At 40.7% G+C, this 23,782-nt stretch overlaps 1 protein-coding gene across 2 annotated transcripts in view; it reads right to left on the bottom strand.

Annotated features, from left to right (window-relative positions):
* PITPNM3 (PITPNM family member 3) overlaps positions 1–23,782 on the bottom strand; it is a 118,243-nt gene that overhangs the window by 42,651 nt on the left and 51,810 nt on the right. Inside the window, exons 3-5 of one of the 2 annotated variants that reach the window (XM_055795803.1) lie at positions 14,347–14,394; positions 4,728–4,804; positions 2,408–2,643 (exon numbers count right to left, since the gene is read on the bottom strand). In XM_055795803.1, coding sequence (XP_055651778.1) covers positions 2,408–2,643; positions 4,728–4,804; positions 14,347–14,394 — 361 coding nt within the window. The remainder of the gene's footprint in view (positions 1–2,407; positions 2,644–4,727; positions 4,805–14,346; positions 14,395–23,782) is intronic. The other variant, XM_027780514.2, reaches the window with a different exon arrangement.

Genomic DNA, 23,782 nt, shown 5'->3' with positions numbered 1-23,782 from the left:
AATATGCATTTACTTCCTCCACTTTCCGGATTAAAGAGAAGTAAGGAATAGAAAATAGTCAAATCATAATGACTGGACTCCTCCATATACTTTCTAATTAAATTATAAAAGTATTTTAAAAAAATTGATTAGGAAAATGCAACACCAAGAGCTGCAGGACCCACCACTGTGCAAGGAGCGTGCAAGGGGCTGAGCACTCCAAAACTCATTCAATAAAATACTTCCATTCATTTTATTACTCATATGCTTACTATCCTACTTAAGTGTTTCTTTACTAAATTTAACTTCTGTTTTGCCCCTTTTCCCCTTCTTTCTTAAGTTTTCTTCTACCCACCCCCCACCCCCCCTAAATTTGCAATTACTGTTCTTCAGTTTGGCTAATACTATAATTTAGGAGCTCTAGTCTGAGGCGCGAATCAACGTATGCTCATCAAATCATATGCTACAAAAAGCATAAAAGTTGATCCACTCAGGGATATTTTTCTCCCTGAAAAGGGAAGAGATGGCATCCAAGTCATCTAGCTGGAATAAGAATGTGCCTTAGTTTTAACCCTTACCTGTTCTTAGCAGCAAAGACAGAGATAAGCGTCACAGGAGATCAGTCATGCATTATAAATGTACACATGTTGCACAAACAGTGTGTCTTTCTGATTTATAGAAAAGATACAGGAAACTGAAAGTGATGGGAGTAGATGGTAGCAAACCAGATTAAACAATCTGAACCAATTACCAGGTGGAGTGATTTTACTTTGAAAGATCCCTTTCCTTTAACCCACCATTCATCAAGCAGGGAGGAAAACCACATAGGTGCATTCAGATGAAAAGTCCCAGTGGAATCCCTCTGAACCCAGGTGTGCAGCGCACAGACACAGCGTAATTCACAAGGTAAACTGAGGGTTGTACTACCTTGGCACGCACCTTGCCTGCACATTCAGAAAATGGAGGATACATTCAAACCAAATGAGATCTTGTGCTGCTGCTTAGTCAGTCATCTGGCTCACCCTCGATCAAATATTACAATAATTAAAAACACACTTCCTCTCCTACAGCTTGCTAAATGGAATGTTTACAAGTTTAGGTTCCATAACTGCATCCTGGAGTTCTGGCTATGAAATTTGCTGGCATGAAGCTGCAGAAACGTGAGAGCAGGGAATCATCTCTCCTTTTGTCAGTCCTAGATGGGTACATACATACATACATGCAAGAACGTACCAAGGCAATACTAATCTTATGTGAGTGCTTGGAATGATTCTGCAGGACATTCAAACATCCAGCTTGCCTATTTTCAGTACTCTAGCTATTCAGTATTTCAGTATTCTAGAATACAGTGTGCTGCAACAAGGAGGAATAAAAACACCAGAGAAAGAAAGTGCGAGCTCTCTTCATTTGGGCTGCCAGCACACACTTTTCCACAGTAGCAGCTCTTCTTCCAGATAGTTGGGACCTGCAGGCCCTGTGTTATAGGATACCACAGAGACACTACTGAGACCTGTGTTAATCAATGGCCCAATTGGGCAAGGATGCTCTCCCAAACACTCTTTGACACTTCACCTCCCCTTCTACTATCAGTCTTCTTGCTTTACAGGGCAGCGATTTGGACATACACACATTTTTTCCTGGTTGTACTCCCCCTTGATGTGAACTGTCAGGCACACCTTCCATCATTCTGGTCTGCTCCCTGCTACCTTTTCTTCCTATACACTTGTAGCTACTTTAAGTCCAGCTAGTATTTCAGAACTTTAATGTATTCCCCATCTCTCTTCTCTAACTGTCATCTGGACACCAGGCATCATCATTCCCACACTTTATGGTCCAAAACACAGTTGCAGACCTCCTTAACCCTTCTGCAGGATTTTTGGCTCTACATGAGGTTCAAATGAAGCCTTGGGCACTATATTGAAACAAAAAGACTATAAAAGTCACCATCACTTAGGGGAAGCCTCAGACAAAACCAAGATAATGTTCTCTGATCAGAAAAGAACTCAAGCAAATCCGATTGATTCTCTCCTCCCCATCACTACAGAGTTCACTAGTTATTGCTGGTTTACACTTGGTGGAAAACCTGAAGCAGGCCCAAGAGTGTGTGTTTCTTTCTCCTTTCTCTATCATGCCATATTTATGTCATGGAAAATACCACTAAAGAAAGAAGTGTTACCTGAAAAGGTTCTCTCATTTAATGAGTGAATTGCAAGACTGAAAAAGTGAGTGAGGAAGAGCAGCTACTGAAGCTGATACATCCAATGAAAGATTTCATTCGTTATTTCTAAACTCATTTCACTAGAGCCACAGGGACAAATAACAACTTCAAAGAGATTTCAAGATTTTAATCCTTTCCCTTACTGAATATTCTGTATCTGCTCAGCTATCTGCTACAATACTGCTTGGAAATACTTACTAAAATACTTACTTGGAAACAAGAGAGAAAGCTGCTGAACAGATTGCTGGGCAGGGAACAAGTCTGATTAAGATGTGGCCCAAAGCAGCAGGGAAATGGGCTTGGGTCACTTTCTCAAACACAGAACTGAAGGTGTTGATGTCTGCCAGCTTGCTGCTGTGGTCCCCACCTCCAGTGTCTAAGATGCTCCCCCCATGGAGGATCAAAATTAGCACATGAGTTTTGCAGTTCTGGTGTTGAACTCCTTCCTGTGAGAAAAACAGAATAAGAATGGAGGACGCATTTTTATGGACAGTGTTGGTACACTTGGTGTCAGTGTTCACAAGCAGTTAGCAGTGATTTTTTTCTCCCACCCCCACTGTGATCCTTTTGTGATATTTGCCTTCGCAGAGCATGTGTGTGCCCTGTGTTCCATTTAATTTAAGTATGTCTGAACTAGGCAGGGCACACTATGCTCTGTCAGAAAACCCTTGCAGCACAGATGCAGATCAGCAAAGATTATAAACAGCTTTGTGTAGATCAAAAGCTATTTTAAATCTATTGAGACTGGAGAAGAATTCCAGTATCCACAGACAGCCTAAGTCAATGTCTGTCTAGGTATCGTGGATGAGGATCCTGCATTTACTGGAAAGGTTCTAACTCAAATCATCACAGGTTCTAAAAAGACATCCAGGAGAAGATGATACAGTTATCTCAGCCTTTTGAGATTGGCAACTTCTTATTAATATGAAAAATGGAGCTCGCTTACCCAGACATTTACTGAAAGAGTGAAAAAAAAAATGTATCACTGCTGATATCCATATTTATGGGTATGTGTACAATAAACAAGACATTACCTACTTGAGACTGGAAAAACATTCTGAATGCCTGACAACTCCACTTTTTTTTTTTCTTATTTATCCCTTGAGAGTTATGTACACTCAAAGAACAACTCAGTAATACATTAAAAGATAAGGACTTTTTTTTATAAATCTTGACTGCCACTTACTTCTTTGCTTTGGATCATGTGATTCCTGGAGACTTCCTAGTTCCTGACCAAATATGAACATGCAACAAAAAGAACAGTAACATTTCCTGTATTTGTCTGAGGATTGTTAATTACTAGATTAAGTGATTCAATGAGACTCAGGCAATGTTCTGGACACTTCATTCTTAAGTTCTAGAACAAAAGTCACAGTCTACAACAGTAAATATAAAAGAAGAATTGCTCTGAGTTTAACAAGAATAACATTAATCAGAACAGCTGCCAAGTAAACACACACACACACTCTCTTCAGGCTGTAGTTTAGTGAGGGATAGGGGCGGACCTGTTGTTAACATGCACAAAAAAATTGGTAACTTTAGCACCTGCCTAATGGTAATAAAGAAATGGTTGAAAATTAGAGCATTATAAGCCGTTCCACAGAGCTACTCTCTGTTCAGCCCATGATTTTTAGTATCCAGTGGAAGTATTTATTGTGAAGGGATTTTGCTGATCTGCCTTCTATCTACTTAAGTACTGGATCTCACGAAATTTTTGAGGTTCCACTTTGCTGAAATTTTCTATTTCCCTTTCCATATGGTCCCATTCCAGTTATTCAGAAGAAAAATTTAATTCTCTTTAAAAGCTAAGAGTAGGTCCTTCCACAGGCAATGCCAGCTTGTAAGTAAGTGGCACTGCTGATAGGTTGGTTGGAACTGTGAAAGCTTCAAAACAGAGGGAAAAATTCAAGCAGGTCAGTATTGCTAAAGTCACTGTTACAAAAAGTCTCTCAGCTGGTTTTAACTGGTATCCTTCACAGGAGGACTCAAAGGGAATGAAATTAATTAGCCTCTCAGCAGTAGCTCAGCCATGACTGAGACAAGGGGCTTTAACGGCTAATCAAAATGACATCTGAAGTCAAAGACTGTCATTGTTTTCAGTGGGCTGTAGGATCTGAATTCTTCAAAAATGGACATTTCCATTGCCTGTCCTATGTGTGGACATAGGACCTTCATCAGATAGCTGGAATGAACATAACTTTTTTAGATTCTTTGCTGCTTCTAAAAGAAAGCAGTTCTATCAGTCTCATGACTGCTGCTGAATCTGCTTCACAAAACCTGTGTTTCCACTGAAGTACTAAGTAGACCTAACAACTTCTCTTCAGAGAACTGGGTCATATTTCCACCTAAGTTAATTCTGCAACATCTAAAATGCTTCTGATGATTTTCAGTGATTGCATGTGCATCTACTGAACAAAGGAAAGACACACGAAACCATCAACGGGTTTATAATTCCATAATACAATATGAGACTGTTTTCACAATGTACTCCTTGGAAACCAGTACAGCTTGTTTTGGGAAACAATCTCACCTCACTGTCCTCGTGTATTTCGATACTGCCTTGTTCTGGGAACCTTTGTTTTCTTGAAGAGGCTCTATATAATTCACCTGAAAGGAAGAGAGACATAATTAATCATACAAATATTTGGCTGCCTCATCTTTTACGTACATCTGTGGAGGTAAGGCACATTTCTACTTTCAAGACAGAAACATCTCTTCACAGGAATTCCTGTGGACAAACAGAACAATAGACGAGGTTTCTAATAAGGCCTGCATATTAGAGGCTCTTCTATTCTTAACAGCAACATTAAAAACCAGATTCAGGTCCTTATACAGAGGTGTGTAGTACCAATGCAGCTGCTGTTGGTCATCTGTGCCTTTCCAGAGCAGCAGCAGAAGAGGTCATCTGAGATTCTGCATCATATTTGCTCGTCCCATACGTCTTAGATACTCTGGTATGTCTTAAATGGCACTAAACACCTACATATAGGCAAGTGAATTAAGCCTTCAAAGTTCTCTAAAGACCTTCAAGATCCAGCTCTTCCACAAACCTCTGTGACTACCTGCAAAACTCCCAGAAATAATTGCAATGGCCCATTACCAGGATGCAAAATAGGAGTAACAGACCATAGAGCAAAAGACAGTTTCCCTCAAAAAACCTTGTAACCTGAAAAATAGGAAGTGACATTGCAGAGAAACACAGTGCTTTGCTAATACCTTTCTACGACAGGATCATGTATGCAACACCCTCTGTTACAGACACAACGAAAGTCTCTTCATCGACTTTGGAGCATGACCAAACAGACCCCAAGACCCACTTGCGACTACTTCTCAGGCAGACTGGCTAGACAGCAACCTGCTCTAAGTGGTGGAACATTCAGGATATCAGCTTTAAGACCATGAGACTGTCCACTGTCTGGCCTTGGGAAGCAAAACTTAGGAAGCACTTCTTTATAAAGAGAGTGGTCAAACACTGGAACGTGCTTCCTAGAGAGGTGGTCAATGCCCCATGCCTGTCAGTGTTTGGGCATTTGGACAATAACCTTCATAATGTGCTTTAAGTTTTGGTCAGCCCTGAAGTGGCCAGGCAGTTGGACTACATGATCATTTTAGGTTCCTTCCAACTGAAAATAGTCTATTTTATTCTATTCTATAAAACTTGTACAGTAGGATAAGAAAAGGCTTGTCCTCTGAACAAATCTTCTCTGTTCGTGAGGACAAAGAAGAGGATGATATAGCACTATCCACTTTTTTTTTTCCCCTGGCACTGTGTTTCTTCAGTCACTGAAGAGAATTGATACAGGATCTTTCTGGTCTCTTCATAATGCAGGGTTTTTTCTACAGCTGCATGTGTTAAGTTACCTAGGAAACAGCTGTAGGATGAAATTTGATTAGCACTGCTGTCAGCTTCATCGTCACATTTATACACGGGGCCAGTCTCTTCCTTACAAATTAAAGGAATGTTCCATACTCCTGGTCTCTTACAGCACTTATGAGACACCTACGTCAGGGATGATGAGCAAAGCTTTGCAAAAAATGTGCTGAAGCCCACTTACTCACACTTTAGCTTACAGGGTTCTGCAATCAGATCTGGAACACTGATTTCTCAGGTAAAGAAAGAGGAGGGAAGAACAAAAGCATCAAAGTTCTGATTCTGCCTCAAAGAAGTAAGCTACTGGTCATTGCGCTTTGCTTCCAAACACAAGGACAAGAAAGTGACTGCTGGTAGTCATCATGGATTTACAAAGGAAAAATCATGCCTAACTAACCTGATAGCCTTCTGTGATGAGATGACTGGCTTGGTGGATGAATGGAAAGCACTGGATGTTGTTTCTCTCTATTTCAGCAAAGCTTTCAAACACTCTCTCATAACATCCTCACAGAGAATCTGAGAAAGTGTGGGCTACATAAGGGGACAGTAAGGTGGACTGAAAACTGGCTGAACCACCAGGTTTGAAGGGTTGTGATCAGCAGCACAAAGTCCAGCTGGAAGCCAGTGAATACTGGTGTACCCCAAGGGGTCATTACTGGGTCCAGTCCTGTTTAGCATCTTTATTAATGACCTAGATGATGGAACAGACTGTACTCTCAGCAAGCCTGCAGACAATACAAGACTGGGGGGAGTAGCTGCAACACCAGATGGTTCTGCTACCATTCAGAAGGATTGCAACAGGCTGGAGCAATGGGTCAAAAGGAACTGCATTAAATTCAACCAACTGAAGTGCAAAGTCCTGCATCTGGTGAGGAATAACTCCACTTAACAGTACAGGCTGCGGACCAACCATCTGAAAATCAGCTTTTGCAGAAAAGGACGCAAAGATCCTGGTGGATAACATGTTGACCTTGACCCAGCAATGTGCCCCTGCAGCAGAATGCCAACCATATCCTGGACTGCATTAGGAAGAGTGTCTGTTGGTTAAGGGAGGTGATCATTCTCTTCTGCTCAGCACTGTTGAGACAGCATCTGCACTGCTGTGTCCAGTTCTGGGCCCCTCAGTGTAAGTCAGACATGGACTCACTGGCACAAGACCAGCAAAGGGACACAAAGATGGTTAAGGGACAGGAGCATCTGACATGAGAAGAGGCTGAGAAATGGGACTGTTTGGCCTCGAGAACTGAATGCTTGGGGTATGTGGGGGAAATTTTATCGATGTGTATACCTGACACGAGGAAGTAAAGAAGATGGAGCCAGAGTCCTCTTCATGATAGTAAGTGAAAGGACAAGAGGCAACAGGTGCAAATTGAAATACAGGAAATTCCACTTAAATATAGGAACGAACTTTTTTACTGAGGGGGCACTGGAACGGGTTGCCCAGTTGACTTACAGAGTCTCCATCCTTGGAGATACTCAAAACCTGACTGGAGGCAGCCCTAAGCAATTTGCTTTAAGCGACCCTACTTTGAGCAGAGGAATTGGGCTATAAAAATCTTCAGAGGTCCCATACAGCCTCACTCCTTCTCTGAATTAGAAGACACTGGAACTCAGTATTGAGGTTTTTCGCGGCCTTCAAAACATACCAGTTCTTTTAAGAATTAGTACTTGATAGCCACTATAACCCACAAACCAGGTATTTGGTAGGATGCTGGTTTGAATTTCTAGCAGTATTATGAAACTCCAGTTTTACAGCACTCAGCCACTATTTTTAAAAGGCACTAAAGAGAGAGTAGCAAAAATGAAACCTGATGGTTTTCCATTTAGAATTCAAAACATCTACAGTGTGATTGCTTCTGCTACCATCTCAGTTTCCTAGTAGTGATTTTTTTACTTAAGACAAGAAACAGATAACATATACAAGTAAACATGAGATGAAGATGTTAACACCTAAAACATTGTCAAGTTGAGTTTGTTCAGTCTGCTAGCAATCTATGAACCAACCAATACTGACCTAGGAACAAGGAATCAGTTTCCTTTGAAATACAAACTGCTGATACCTAGACCAGTAGAGATCTATTCTGCTTTATCTCTTAAATGCGCTCCTATTCATGAGTTTTCCTGCTCATTTCACAAGGCCTGCTTCTTCACCTTATATGCCATTGCTCTCCAGAATATAAATTTCTTTTTAAGATACAGGATATTAAAAGCTACAAATTAGTCACTGTTTATTAAAATATGCCAAAATGGCAAAACTGGCATGATTTACGGCTAAGTCCAGCATCTCAACCTCTGCCTAAATACAGCCACTCTCACACAGCAAGAAACAACCGAAACCACCAAATGCGTTTCACGAGAACTATGGCATGGTCAAGATATGCCAGCCTTTCATTTAAAAGAAAACAATCACAAACTGAAAGTTCCAGGCGATCTTTAGATAACGCCTTGTACTCTTGTACCTCAGTGGACTTCAGAGAAATTAAACACGGCAACTTCTCACTGAAGTGGAATTATTTCAGCTGAAGTCATGGGGGTCAGTTCTTTGGGGAGGGCAACTGTGCTTTTCCCTTCTACAGACAGTGATGAAATTCCAGACAAGATGTGAATCCTCCCACCCCTGTAATGCCTCCTCTTCCCTCTCCATGAATGTCAACACCAGGAACTTGCAATTTAAAACTTCACCTGACTGTAGTGTTGTAGCCTTAAAATTCTACTCATGTCACAAGGGTTAGCTGTTCCAAGAAAAGCTGGGAGGCCTTTCTCCCATTTTAGGAGTTAATGAGACAAAATAATACCAAAGTAGTTCACTGACGGCTTTTCTGGATTTAAAGACATTTTTCTGTTTCTTCCAGCATGTCAGAAGAAAATAAATGCATCATGTAATGGTAGAGATGACTCAGTTTAAGTTTTTTGGTTCTGGGGTTTTTTTTTGCATTCTGAGTCAACACCCTGTTTGTGATTTGGTTCCACTCCACTTGACGTATATTTGTAGGCAGTCTGCCAGACCCTGAGAGAGAGGGACTGTAATTTTCACCTCACCAAGAACACTGATTAAGCAGGGTCTGGCCATGCTATTCTAAAAGCACTGAATTTAGCCCAAAACACATTTCGAGCACTCTCTATTCTTCTGCATTAGGATTGAGAGCTAATTCTACAGATTCTACCACTACGATTCCTTATAGCCATTAGAAATTTATTTTTATTCTCTGTTGATACATTTCTCCGTATTTTAAAGAAAGGTAATTATTCTTGCCTTTCTGGCAGGCAAGGATTTAAAAGACTAGTCATTTGATACTTGTATAAAACAAAACAATGCAACAACAATAACCAAAATGTCAGAAAACAAACCCAACTGGTTCAACACACACCCATAAACCCTTAACAGCCACCAAATTCAACTGCTTTCTGGAAGTCTCTGCAATTTAAAGATGCTTCTATTTAAAGTGTTGCTTCCAAAAGCTTGTCCAGAAGACTCACCTTTTTCTGAAGGTCATCATATGAAAAAGTTTCAGGTTTTTACACCTAGACTCACAACAGAACTGGTACCACAGAAACTCTAGTTTTGTGCAACAAAAAAGGATCATACAGGGCCATAAGGTACCACCTTATAGTGAACCGCAATGTTTATCTTCAAGAAAATACTGAAACAGGAAACCCAGGACTCCTCATCACATGCTCACAAAGCTCTTCAGTTACCTATACAGTGTAATACAAATTACTTCCTCCAATTACTTGTGCCCTGTTCTTTTGAAAATCTTGTTCTAAAGATACTCTTTCAGAAAGCCCAGAGGGTGGTTTGCTTTTTCCCTAATGCGCTGAATGCCAGGTTGCAGGATAGTTCCTTGCTTCACACACACAAAAATGTCATAGATAACTGGACTCTAGGATTCCAGGCATTGCTTTAACCATAATTTCTATTCTATTATGGAAGTAGCCTTCTACCATAACCTTGAGCTTCTTTCAAAACTGCTTGCTCACTTTAGCTGAGAAAAAAAAAAAAAAAAAGCATGATATCAACTTACAATATTAGAGATCGCGGAAATGATGATGCACAGATCAGTCTATGGAAGTGTACAGAGTATTCTTTTCTTTCAGACGTACCAATGCGCACAGTTCAACTGTCTTCAGAACACTGCTATGCTGCCAAAATTTCAGGCTGCAGTAATGTTAGAATGTATACTGTCTTGTTTTGAAAACCTGTACCTAGCAGTACAGTTTTAACACAAAAAGAATGAGGTCTTAACCCCCCCCGCCCCACACACACACCCACTGCCCCCCCCCCCCCCCAAAAAAAAAAAAAAAAAAAACCAGTAAAGGGGAACCAGGTGGGGTTTTTTTATGATTTGCAGCACAAGTCAGGAACTTCAACAGGTAGATCTTCTGCAGTGTGCTGCCCAAAGAAACAAACTTGCCTGAATTCAAAACAGTCCTACAGTGGGGGAGGCAAGGTGCCATGTGTCATGCATGTGACCCTGTGACATTTCAAGAGATCTGCGGAGCATATACTTCGGAGGATAATCAGATTTTGGGTCTACACAGGTTCAGCTTTATTGTTTAGGTTAAATACTAGATACTTAAATATTTAACTGGGGACCTTCTCTGTCATGATGACAATATAAAAGGTAAGGATATTCATCAGCTAAAGCTCTGTAGAAGACAGAAATGGACAGCATGACCTACTACAGAAAATTATAGAAATTTAATTAGGCACTGAAAAGAAGCTCATTACAGGAACTTGTGTTTTACTGTTTACTAGAAGGGCTTTAACGAGGTAAAATAACAACACAGTTTTGCTGGACTGAACCTCTCTGATGACATTATCAACATTTCACAGATTTTTCCAGCTGTCTTGATTCATACTATCATTATACCAATTTATGTTAATTGTATCATTACGTAGATTACAGTAACAAAATAGGTATTCAAATCCCATACAGAGTCAGAAACCAGTAGGCTGTAATACCTTACACTCTAACATCTAGTGATGCAGTCAGGAAAGGTCAGGGTGGGATAAGATTAAAAACTTTCTGTTCATTTGTTTTGTCTTGTTTTCTAATTGATCTGCAAACTCACCAGCTACAGAGTCTGCTAGGCTTCTCAAATCTGGCACAAGGTGAGGAGACACAGGAATAGGAGAAGATGTTGAAATCTCACTCCTCAAGGTCAGCCTCTCTGCAGGCGCTCTAACTAACTGACCAGTAGTGGGCAGCTGCTAGCAGTGGCCAGTTCCAGCTGCTGTCCTTGGGTCCCAGTTTACAAAAGCAACCAGATCTCCAAACGCACTGAAAGCTTTCAAAGACCCAGCCATTGTTTTAATGCTTTCCTGGGAGTAAAACACTTGAAAACCTCAACCCAGACACAGCTGCTAAGCCACCCTACACAGCTCTGGCTCTTGTTACTGAGCAGAGTGATTTCTTCATGCTACTGGGTGAACTTGCCCTAGTATCACTGCGTTGGTTTTCTGCAGGTCACAAGACAATGCAAATTCCTAGTGTCTTTTTTCCCAGATGCTTCCTCAGCCCAGGGAGCAAGGCAGAATATGAACATCACAATCAGCTGTTCTGCTTCTAAGGTGCAGTGACTTCCCTCTAACAGGGTAAATAATCTTGCCTTCTGCAGATGGGAGCATCTTTTCAACAGCTAGTCTGAGACTGTGGAATAAACTCACCTATCACAAAACTCCACACTGCCTGCTCTCCCTGCAAAATGCTCTGCCTGTCAGAGAACAGAGGTGAATGCACAGTAGCGTGGCAATAAAAACAATAAAAGTAAAACCCAAAAGAAACAAAAAGCAAAGAAAAGAAACAAAATCACAAAACTATCTTGCACATAAAACTCCACTGAGGACAGAAAGAAAAAAATACATAGCATATGATGGCAGTCAGATTCAAAGGAAGAAAATGGTATAAACTCACATTGGGAGAGACTCGTGAAACAGAAAATCCAGGGCTCATTTGGCCAACCTGGAATACCTGGTAACCTTAATTAAAATAGGTGGCCAAATGTAAGTACTGTAAATAACCTGATGTAGCTGAGATCATAGTAGGTGTTCAACTATCACATGGGAACAGTGACCTCATTATTAAACTATGTCAACAGTATGAAATTTGAAAGTTCCATCTTTTGGGAGACCATCAACTGATACCATTTAAAACATAAGGCTGCATTAAAAAAACAGCAGGAACTATTACGCATTTTTTCTCTAGGACAGCCACTGAACCACATACCAGCTCATTGAGAACTACCTTAAGCAGTTAAACGGCTCTTAGCAATATGCAGTACCAGAACAAACTAATGTGAAGGTGGCGAGTAAAACCAGAAACTGACATTTACCTATTGTTAATCACATACTGAACTATATGTAAGACAGCTCACAGTCCTAAATTAAATGCAGTCACATTACAGAAATTACACTGATTTTCAGTCTGGCAGTCAATATCCAGGAACAGTGGCTACCATCTGAGCCACTGATTTCATAGCTACAGCGGAGATTTACCCAGTCTTTGTGGAGACAGAAACACACACTACTACCACTGATACCCAGGACTCAGCATCTGTGGCAGGGATTGTTTTGGACTACAGTTCTCAGTGGAACTGGTGTGTGCATATATATATATATTGCACATGTTCATCAGTGACTCACAGAGATGTCAAGCAAGCTGTGTGTCTATAGCCTTACCTGAAGTAACTCATTGCACAAAGAGTCTCTTCATGTGGAATATATCTGATCTCAAGATCAGTCATCAGCATAAGAGGAGAGTCAGGTGAAAAGAAAAGCTCAGACAGTGATTCAACACCCCAAATCAGCCATGAAAAGTATCAGTTCAATCCGTGACAGAAAAAGTAAGTAAATAATTACCCTGAATCTAGGAGAAAAGAATTCTCATAATCTTTCCCAAACTTTTGAGAACATGAGATGCTGTTCAAACCTGTACTAAGAATCAAGCCAGGTCCTCTTCCCCCTGGTCCCCCCCTCCAAGACCATTTCAGACATCCCTAATATTTTGCCATGTTAATGAGGGAGGAATTCAGAGTGAAAACAAGATAACTTGTTTTAGGTACAAAGCATAAGGTGGTGATAGTCCCCAAAGAAAACTGTCCTTTCCATTATCACACTCCCACAAGAAATTATGCTGTTTCTTGCCATCTGCTGTGCTATTACTAGCTGTTTATAATGACAAATCCGTCATGAGAAATATGTCCACATGAAGGCTGTAACATACGCTTTCTATTAACAAACGATAAAGAATATTGTAATACACTGCAGATGCAGTTTTGCAGACTGCATTGTTTAGAAGAAAATAATGGCATGCACCACTGAGCCCAATCCTGTTTTGGAAGCCACAGCATAAGATAGTGCCTGTGTTAACTTCCACACTCTTTCTTCATTGAATGAGTCTTACACACACACATGCTACTAGATCTTGTACATGACTGCTATGGAGCACTGGAGTAGAAGAAACACACAGGGTTTAGCTGACGATCTAGACTCCAAGTGCTCCTCAGCTCCAGTTCTCAGAACAGGCCAGATGAGCCGGGCAAAACATGACTTCCAAACGGGAAGGGGCTGGCACAAAGGAACAGCACGTGCTTGTGAACATAGCTGCAGGAACAGCAGATGTTTCACTGTGAACTCAGTGAGGGCAACTGACAGTTGTTCACAGAGACGCTGTGAGGAAACAAAACACCCTCATTAACACCACATTTCTGTAAGCCAATTTACTCTCTTCAGCAGGCAATACAAAAGCACAGAAAGATCAGCAACAGTGACATGTGAATAAGCTCCTCAAAGTGGAGCACCAGCAGCAAAGAAACCCTAGCAATGCCAGGCATGGCACTACTTTTCATTCCTACGCCACTCAGAAACTTTAACAGCAACATCTCTTACACCTCTTTAAGCACAGATGGAAGAAATAAAGGGCACAAAGCACTGAAGGCTTCTACACTCCAAATCAAGCCATGCTGTGCTGCCCTGCATGAGCTATCATGTATACCAGCAGCTTCAGCCTCCAATGCTTTACTTTTGCCACTCTAGCCAATGCTGTCAGGCACTACCTAACATGTTAAATAATGTTACAAGCACTTTCCTGGTACATTTTCATAGTCCGCATTAAAACCAAATACATTTACAACAAAACTCAAAAGAATCCTGGTCCCTCCACACCCATCTCCCTTCTCAACATAACACCAGACCTGTGCTGTTTAACATTTCTATTCTATTATTATCTCCAGTTGTTGAACCACCTCAGCCCAAAGACAAATTAGAACTTCAACTCACACTGCTTTTCCTGTAGAAAGCCAGATGAGCAAAATGCAGGCTCTTCACCTGCAGAAGGAAAAAACCAATATGAAACAGGACTGCTTTACATGAACATCAGGCTCTTTTTCTGCTGTATTGCAGTAAGTATTTTGCAATTGACCACATGCTGATTTCTAGAACTCCCATCGGCTTCCATGGGAATAGTTCAGCATATGACACACTTGAAAGCTGCTCTAATCTATTCATCAAAATGGTTAGTCTATAAGACAGATTTTACTCTTCATTTCAAGAAAGGGATCATAAGCAATGAAACTGTAACTAGGAATCTATTTGGTTACCTGTAGCATTAGCCACGGAAACTCTGAATAACTAAGAACTAGTGTAACTTATCTAGAAACACAAAATAGATTCTTATGCCAAATGTTTAATTAGCAGTGCTTTTAAGAGAATGTCTCTGTCCTTCTGTTCCCTCCCACAGTCCACCTGTCCAAGGAAAGTTGCAAGTATAAAGCAGTTTTCTCAGATCTAAATACAAAACCCTAAAATACAGAGACTCAAGGATACAGGAACAGAAGGGCCTTTCATTTAGTTTGTGCATATAGATGAAGGCCTCCTACAGCACTCAGGCCATTTCTACCATGGAAGGTAAACACCTTTGCTGTCATTCCACCATGACGGTAATGAAAGCTCAATGGCACCAGCTCACAGCTACCAACAGAGCTGGGACAGGAACACAGGTCTCTCAAACCCTTCTCTAGATTCCTTCTTCAGAGGCCTAGGCAAGATTTACTTTTTCCTGGACCCTACCTGCCGTTTCAGTATATCCAAGCAATAGAGACAACACTCTTCCGCTGAGACACAGTCTAAATAAACAGAGGCAACATCATCTTCCATGTATTTGGAAACAAAAACCAGACTGATCAAACGATAAGGACCAGGGAAGCTGGTGGCACTCCATGATATTGTGAATAAAACAGTGCATATGTTGCAACCACCTGCCCACTGATTTTCTTGTGTTCAGTGAAAGCTTCTGCCCAGTGCTCTAAGGCTACAGCATTTGCATGCACTGTTTCCTCATCTCATGAATTAAAAATGCTGCTACACTAAACCCTGCTAGGGTTAATATGTAATGAATAATAGTAATAAGTAACTCCTCTGATATATGCAGCAGTACAGAACAAGATGCCCCGGCATCACAATTGACAACTTGGCTTTTAAAGGGAGTAAAAAGAAAAGAGAAGATGATGGACTCTTCAATATACAGCATAGAAATCTGCTTTTCTCCATTCTTCGCACTGAAACTGCAAGCAAAGAGAGCACCTCTGTACCTGACTTTTGAGGAATGAAAATGATCTGAATTAACCACTTTCCAAACTGCACATACAAACCTCTTTCATTTTCAGTTCCTCACCAGGGCAATTCACAGACTGTTGTTCTGCCAAAGTGCTTGGGACACAACTATTACCTGCTTTCAGCTTATTTGGGAAGAAGTATTATCTGCAATAGCTCACAGGAAGAGTAATTGTTGAGGCAAAGCAGCCACCAGTGATTGCCTTAGGAAGAACACATGAAGCTCTCAGGAATGTGAGAGCTAAAAGCAAAAAGGAGGCCTCCATGTCACGAGCACAGACCAGCCTTCTGAAGTGCTTGTATATGCAATTCTGTTAATTACAACATGACTGGAAAAACAATTAGTTTCATTAAGAAAACTCCGTCTCATGATAGCTTTAAATGGCTGTGCATATGGAAATTCTCCATCTCAAAAGAACAGCTTTTGATGGAAAGCGAAACTACTTTCACTATAGAATTGCAATTAATTTTCCTTTGCTAGGTTTCAAAACCAGACAATTACTTTTTTTTAAAAGCTTTACTAACAAATGTCAACTTTGAATATAAGTTTTTAACATCCAGATTTAGATCTTTTGGTATGTGTTATGGTGTTTTCGACTGTTTAAAAGTGAGAAGTAAGATGATGTCGGGGGAAAAATTAAACAAAATCACAAAGGCAAAACCAAAACACCAGAAAGGAAATGCTATATATATATATATGAGTCAATAAATTCTAGCTCTGCCCCATTTTTTCTAGCACATTTTCTACTTCTTGTTCTGTAAAAATCTCCCGTCATATCCATGCCATTGCCTTGCAGGATATGGTGAATGACAATCGCTTTGCAGACACAGCACTCACTGTTAAAGAGCAAGTGCAGCAAGGAAATGAGATAGAGGGGACACAGATATTTCTCAAGGTGTTTTAAATTGCAGTGGTTTTGGCAGGGGTAGAGTTAAATTTCTTGATCGTAGCTTGTAGGGTGCTATGTTTGGATGTGTCATGAAAACAGTGCTGATGATGTCTTTCAGCCACAGATTCTTAGGCAGGTTCTGTTCTCATTTCCTCCTCCTCATGAGTGAAATGTTCTCCAGCTTCAGGATACATGCCACAGCACAGACTACAATGCAAGTCTAAAGGCCCCCTAAATCATACTATGTTTCTCTTCACATAGTCATCCCCCAGGAGGTTCAAGGAATACGAACCTATACTCAAATGCAGACCTGGCATATTTAATATTATCTTTCTGAAGACGTTTACTCTGATATGATGGGAAAAACTTGATGGGAAAATGTCTTGCCTGATTAACCACTTGCGGGCATTCTACTTCATCTGTGTAACTATAGTCCTTGGAAACTAGACTACTAAAGGGCTGAGATGTTACTCCTACATTTAGAGACAAATTCATGAAGGCAGCTTAGTTTATGAGGAGCCTCACTAAATTCAAAGAAATTGATCAAAAGAAATCATGCTAGTGAAATTAACGGTAGGAACTGTATACTCTAAAGGAGCATTAACTACGCTCATCAGAGTGGTCCAGATATTTTCATAGCACAGTAATCTCCACAGAATCTGAAAAAAATTGCCACTTTTCTGGCCTGGAATTAAAAGATGATCTAGTATTGCTCTAGTTGCATGCTACCAGCTATTGCAAAGCTAAAAAAAAAAAAAAAAAAACCCAAAAAAACCCAGGGCAATATTGAAACCAGAATAGAATCCACCTTTACCTCTCCAGAAAGGACTGGTAACACCAGTAGAGATAAGCATACCTATTCACCAGAGCAAGTAGCTGCAGGTACAAACAAGATTCACAATGTTACCTTTAGTGTCATGCTCTGGTACAGTCATTACACATACATTTGCAGATCTGTGCTCCTGAGATGCTAGAGGGCATTCTGTACAATTCTTACCTGTTTTTTCTCTCCCCTGGGATTACATTTCTAACGGGATCATCATCAGATGACAGCACAGCAGAATACAGTTCTGTGCCTCAACACCAGTGAGATATTAGGGGAAATCCTTTGCCTTCTTCCCCACACATCCAGCCTCGCAACACTTGCTACTGGAGTGGCTGGTAGGCTTTATAGCATGTATGACTTTGTCTGTTCTAATCATCTGAATTCATTTAACAATATAACCATACCACTGGAACAAACAATGGTCAGGGCTCCATTTTAGAATGTGGCTTTTGCCCCAGCAAGAATATTGTGAAATTTAATTTCTAAATAGAAATATCTGTTTTCTTAATTATTTTTTTTTTAAATGCCATGTCACACTTGGGAAAGTAGAGGGAGAGGAAAGGAGGTAATATGCCTACAGATGGTATGACCCTCTGGATGGGAATGGCAGCCAGGGAAACTCTAGGCCCAATGAAACTAATGCAAGAACACATGCTGCTTTCAGCATGTGGACCAGATAATACAGGTTGAAAAGAGAATCTGTGGAGGGACAGCAAGGAAGGCAATACTCTCTGCAGCAGGACTCAGCTCTCAGCTAAAATAAATACCTTAGCGGCTAGCTTAAGCTTCATCTCTTTTGCATGCATTTGCTGAGCTGTACTCTAGAACATACAGAATTGACAAAATTAAATGACGGCATTTGCAGAACACTGATAACCAGGCCTAGTACAAACTACTACTGTTGATGATTTGCAGAAATCCAGTTCACTGCTTCTCTCTAAAACCTGCTGCTAGAAGCAAATCGACTCTTTATAGGAGCCATCTGATGTGTCTTGGAATGCTATTGACTACTCTAGTTTCCATCCTTCCCTTCCACTGTTCACTCCCGTAAGCCAAATTTTCTGTTTGCCATTCTTCATATTATTAGGCAGTGGCAGATGCCATTGCAAAAATTTAATAGCAACATAAACATTACAGTCATCTATGTATAAACACCCTTTAATTAATTATGTGACTCTAGGAGGACATGACAAGGGGGGGCGATCACATGCTATGCGGGGAAAGGAAGAGAGCGGTTTGTTTACACACAACATTCACTGTGGACAAAATTAAGCAAGGCAGCCTTCGGAGGAGCAAGAGAAAAACACTACTACAAGGTAGAAATCACTATACTGAAAGCAGAGTCATGAGGGTGTAGAGACTCTTCTATTAAACTGAGTGTTTTGACCATTGCATAGATGTTGGAGCACTTTTGAGATGCATGGCAGAGGTAGCAAAGAAGGCTGAATCAGTAAGCCAATGAAAAATAAGACCAGATGAATAGCTCACTAAGATCGCCTTTGTGCAAGACTGGGTGCACACTAAGGCACTAGCTTCCTGTAGGAGTTTAATGGATCCAACTTAACATAGCTTGAAACTTCAGATGCTATGGGTTAGATAGAGTCCACATCACAACTGACAAGTATCTTAACAAAAAGCCTAAACCATTCAACGCAAAAAATTAACCACTCCCATTTAAGTGAAAAATGCTAATTCACAACCAAAATGGCATATCTGCAAATTAATCTCTTGACATAATCATCAAATCTAACTCTTTTTTAAACATTAGAAATGCAAAATTCAACAAAACAATTAAGATCCACATACAGTTTGGCTGAAAAGATTAGTTGATTCCATCTCTACAGGTTTTATACAGAGAAAAGAATCAAATGATAAGGAAATATATATCTTTCACATCATTATACAAGGAAATTACACAAATATAGAAATTATACAAGGAAAGAAAACATGAGAGAAAAAAATACACCCAATTTTGCCTGAAAAAACTGACCTTAAAAACCTTATTAACAGCTGCCTTCCTGCCATACCTTGCAGTTAACTCAGGGCTGATTGCTGGCACCTTGCTGATTTCTTCGCCAAAGGTGTATTTAGGCACTGCGCTGCAGGGTCTGCTTTACTCCTAACCAAGCACTGCATGTACAGATTTAAACGCCGCACAAGCTTTACTATTAACTTAAACTATGATGAATTTTATTTTCCAAAAAACAACAGATGGCTTTCAGACTACAAAGTCTTTCTCCTTCTGTAAAAAACACAAACTGGAGAGTGGTGTAGCTAAACTCTCCTCTTACACTTAGGATTTGTACCTACTTAGCAACAACCCAGTTGAAAATTTGATGAAGACCAACCTCCTGAAGTTGATGCATTACTTATCTCTCATGTTAATGTTTCTCCATAGTACAAGACTCATTAGAGTCTTAATTTCATGGAAAAATTAAGCAATACTGTTCCACAGCCAAATTAAGAACAGCTTATACCCTATTAAGTAGTAAAATAGTAAGTACTTTCTCATTCACTTCCCCATCTCTACCTTCCACTATGGGGCGAGATTAGGGTAAATTTTTGTAGCACCAGTCTAACCAGAGATTCAAGAGGTTTGGGATCAGGGTAAAGGCATTTTCGTAAGTGTTTAATCCTCCTGAATGCCCAGTATGATCTATGGGAGCTCAGTGCACTTATAAAAGCTAGCCCTTGCAAACAGTCCACTCAAAACCAAACCAAAACAAACTTCCTCAAAAGAGGAGAAGAAGAATCACTGTCGAGTTAAGCCTTTATAGCATCCTTGTGCACACAAGAGAACAGAAAGATGAGTTCCATGTAGTGCAACAAAAGCTATCATGAATCCTAGGGCTTTAGAAGTACAATGGCAGCACCAAACCCAAGGGTGCCAAATGTACTATTGAGGAAGTAGCCAGTGACTGACCACCCCCTTCCATGCAGGAAGTCTCTGCTAAAGCCACTGGGACAGTTTCTGCTCTCCATTTTACTGCTTCAAGTCCAGCTTCTTCAGCAGGGTAACTCTTTACAATAGTCTTTGCAAAGGATCAAAAGTTACTTGCATCAAAAGGCACTGCAATTGCGAAATGACTGCTGCACATTTTCTGGAAGCATAAATATGCCGTAGTAACGCTTGTTCGAAATTAGTGTGAAATACAATAGTATAACTGGATGATGCTCTGTGTCACAGAATCCTAGAATGGTTTGGGTTGGAAGGGACCTTAAACATCATCTAGTTCCACCCCCCCGCCATGCAGTGATATGATTTCATTTTAGGTAGTCCTGCCATGAGCAGGGAGTTGGATTGATGATCCTTACGGGTACCGTCCAACTTGAGATTTCTATGGTTTTACGAACTAGCTTACTTCACAGATGTATATTAAACTTAATCTTAAACAAAAATATTATTTTAGTCTTCCAGTTCTGTTCAGTGCCTTGTGGACATTATGACAGAAGAACAGAGATAGCAGTTCAGGTAATCAACAGGAAACTGTCCCTGTCAACTGTTAGAAATGTGCTGCTTCACATACAGAACAGCCTTTTTTCCCCTTACGCTAGATGGAAAAAGATGAGATCCAGAAGATACAATACCAGAGAATAAAAAAAGCAATTTCTCAGTGATGTATTTACTGTACTTCAGATCTCAGGACATATTTTTTTTAAAGGGGAGTCACAAAGAATAGTTGGAGTGGTGGGGAGTCACAGCGGATGCCATGAATTCAACAGAATTCTATAGTGTATGATTTGTAAGCCACAGCCTTTGGAGAACGATTCTTCCTAAGTTTTAAGGTAAGCAGCACAGAATTTATCATTTTAAAAAAATCAGTAGGAACTACTGCACAGCTCAATCCTAGGTGGCTCAGAAAGGGCAGGAATTGCAGCTTTCCATACGCAGACCTAACACAACTTGCCCAATAGTAGCACTTCCCAGCTCCAGAACACTATCTTGTAATGAGCTGGATGTGAAGAATAAAAGTTTAATCTAAATCAACAATTCAAATGAGTCCCAGAAAGAGAGCAGTATTACTACCAGCACTATTTTCCAGATAGACAATCAATGCATTAAAAGATGAAAAGAGCTGAGTAACCTGCTCTTGTGCAATGGGTCCAAGAAAGGCCTTTCACTCACCTGATGTGAACACTTCCAGTTGTGAAAGCTGATCAAGTCCATCTATTTTGCTGGTTATCAGTAAAGCAATCCATCAGTCTGTATGTGTGGCATATGAAGCACAGGTAAAGTGAATTTCACAGGCATTTTACAGTCAGCTATGTTTTAAATAACCAAAAACTAAACTGCATTTTGTCAACTGCCTACTTGTGAATTCATCCTCATTTGAAGCATTTAAATTCAATTAGCTGGATTTGCAGAGTTAAGTAGTAGCATATTGCTGGCAAAACTGGGTAATGGCTCTTAAAATTTAATTAAGAGTGTATTGAATCAGTAGTCATCCTTTGTGGCAAGCTGTATTACAGAAACTACATTGTTTTTTGCTGCTTGCTTGTTTACTTTATATTCTACAAAAATACCACAAATGCCAGCCTCTTTTTTAGTTCTTTTTTCCTTTTTTTTTTTTTTTTTTTTTTTACATCTTCATATTGCAGAAATTAGGTTTCAAGCCCAGGGTATGCAGCAGATTTTAAAACGTCTTCTTAGCTTCAGGCATGAGAAGCATATTGATAACTCCAATTCTACCAATTTAAGGATGCTGTAATTGGGGAAGTAACAATGACTGCCTTAAGCATGTTGCACAAACTAAGTTTCAAAACAAACATACATTCAGGATTCATTGGGGTTTTGCGTGTTTCACTTTTTTTGTGTGTGCATTTGTGGGGTTTTTTAATGTTTACATTTCGGAAAATGCAAATGTATTAAAACCAAAACTATCCACAGAAATGGGACTTTCTTTTTTCCCAGGAAGGCTTCAAAAGAGACAAACTCACTGCATAACAGCCAACAGACAAGTGTTTATGGAACCCTTCTAAAAGAAGCTCAAGTTCAAGCCTCTGCCACAAATCTGGTATTTAAACTATTTTACAGAAAAGTTAAGTAGTTCTATTAGGTTTATATAGCAAGGTCTTGGTATCAGGGGGTCTACAGGGGTAGCTTCTGTGAGAAGACAAAAGCAGCTGCCTCCCATGTCCAACAGAGCCTGCTCCAGCCAGCTCTAAGACAGACCCACTGCTACCCAAAGCTTTCAGTGACACTGGTAGCACCTCTTTGACACCATGTTTAAGAAGGGGTGAAAAGTACTTTGCAACAGCTGTGAGAGAAGTGAGAAAGTGTGAGAGAAACAGCTCTGCAGACACAAAGGTCAGTGAAGAAGGACAGGGAGGAGGTGCTCCATGCTCCAGAGATTCCCCTGCAGCCCATGGTGAAGACCACGGTGAGGCAGCCTGTCCCTCTCAGCCCATACAGGTCCACAGCGGAACAAATATCCATCTGCAGCCCGTGGAGGACCCCACGCTGGAGCAAGGTGAAGTGCCTTGAAGGAAGCTACAATCCATGAAAAGCCCATGCCAGAGCAGGCTCCTTGGCAGGAATGGTGGCCCATGGGGGACCCACGCTGCAGCAGTCCTTTCCTGCATGACTGCACCCTGTGGAAAAGACCAATGCTGGAGCAGCTCATGAAGAACTGCAGCGTGTGGGAAGGACCCACACTGGAAAAGTTTATAAAGTACTGTATCCCATGGGATGGATCCCAGGCTGGAGCAGGGGAAGAGCATGAGGAAGAAGCAGCAGCAGAGACAAAGTGTTAAGAACTGAACTGCAGCCCCTGCTCCTCATCCCTCTGCATGGCTCAGGGAAGGGGGAGGAGGTAGAAGAGTTGGGAACAAAGTCAAGCCGGGGAAAATGGGGAGAGTGGGGGGGAAATATTTCTAGCTTTGTTTCATTTTTCACTAGCCTACTCTGTTACAATTAATTGGCAATGGGTCAAGTGACCCTGGAGAGCATCCTTTCATATGGTATACTACCCCAGTTCAATCTTGGAAGCTCTTGTTTGAGTACTCTGGATAACAGCCTGGTTGATTTCTCTCTGCACCGGGCCAGACAACCACTTCACACACTCATGAACAAAATATTGTGTGACTACAATGTTCTAATTCTCCATGGTCTTTTCATCATGTGGCAGTCATCCTAGATACCAAGATCCTCTGAATTCTGTACACGCAAAAAGTGACTGAGATGAAAAAGGTCCTCAGAGTCATTCAAAAGATACAGCTGCCCTGGTTTCAGCTGGGATAGAGTTAATTTTCTTCTTAGTAGGTGGTGCAGTTCCATGGTTTGGATTTGGTATGAGAACAATGTTGATTGCACTCTGGTGTTTTTAGTTGCTGCTAGATAATGTTTATACTAAGTTGAGGACTTTTCAGTTTTTCAGGCCTGGCCAGT

This window comes from Falco peregrinus, chromosome 2 (genome assembly GCF_023634155.1).
Source record: "Falco peregrinus isolate bFalPer1 chromosome 2, bFalPer1.pri, whole genome shotgun sequence".
Classification (NCBI taxonomy): domain Eukaryota; kingdom Metazoa; phylum Chordata; class Aves; order Falconiformes; family Falconidae; genus Falco; species Falco peregrinus.
This window is presented reverse-complemented; position numbering and strand designations above follow the sequence as displayed.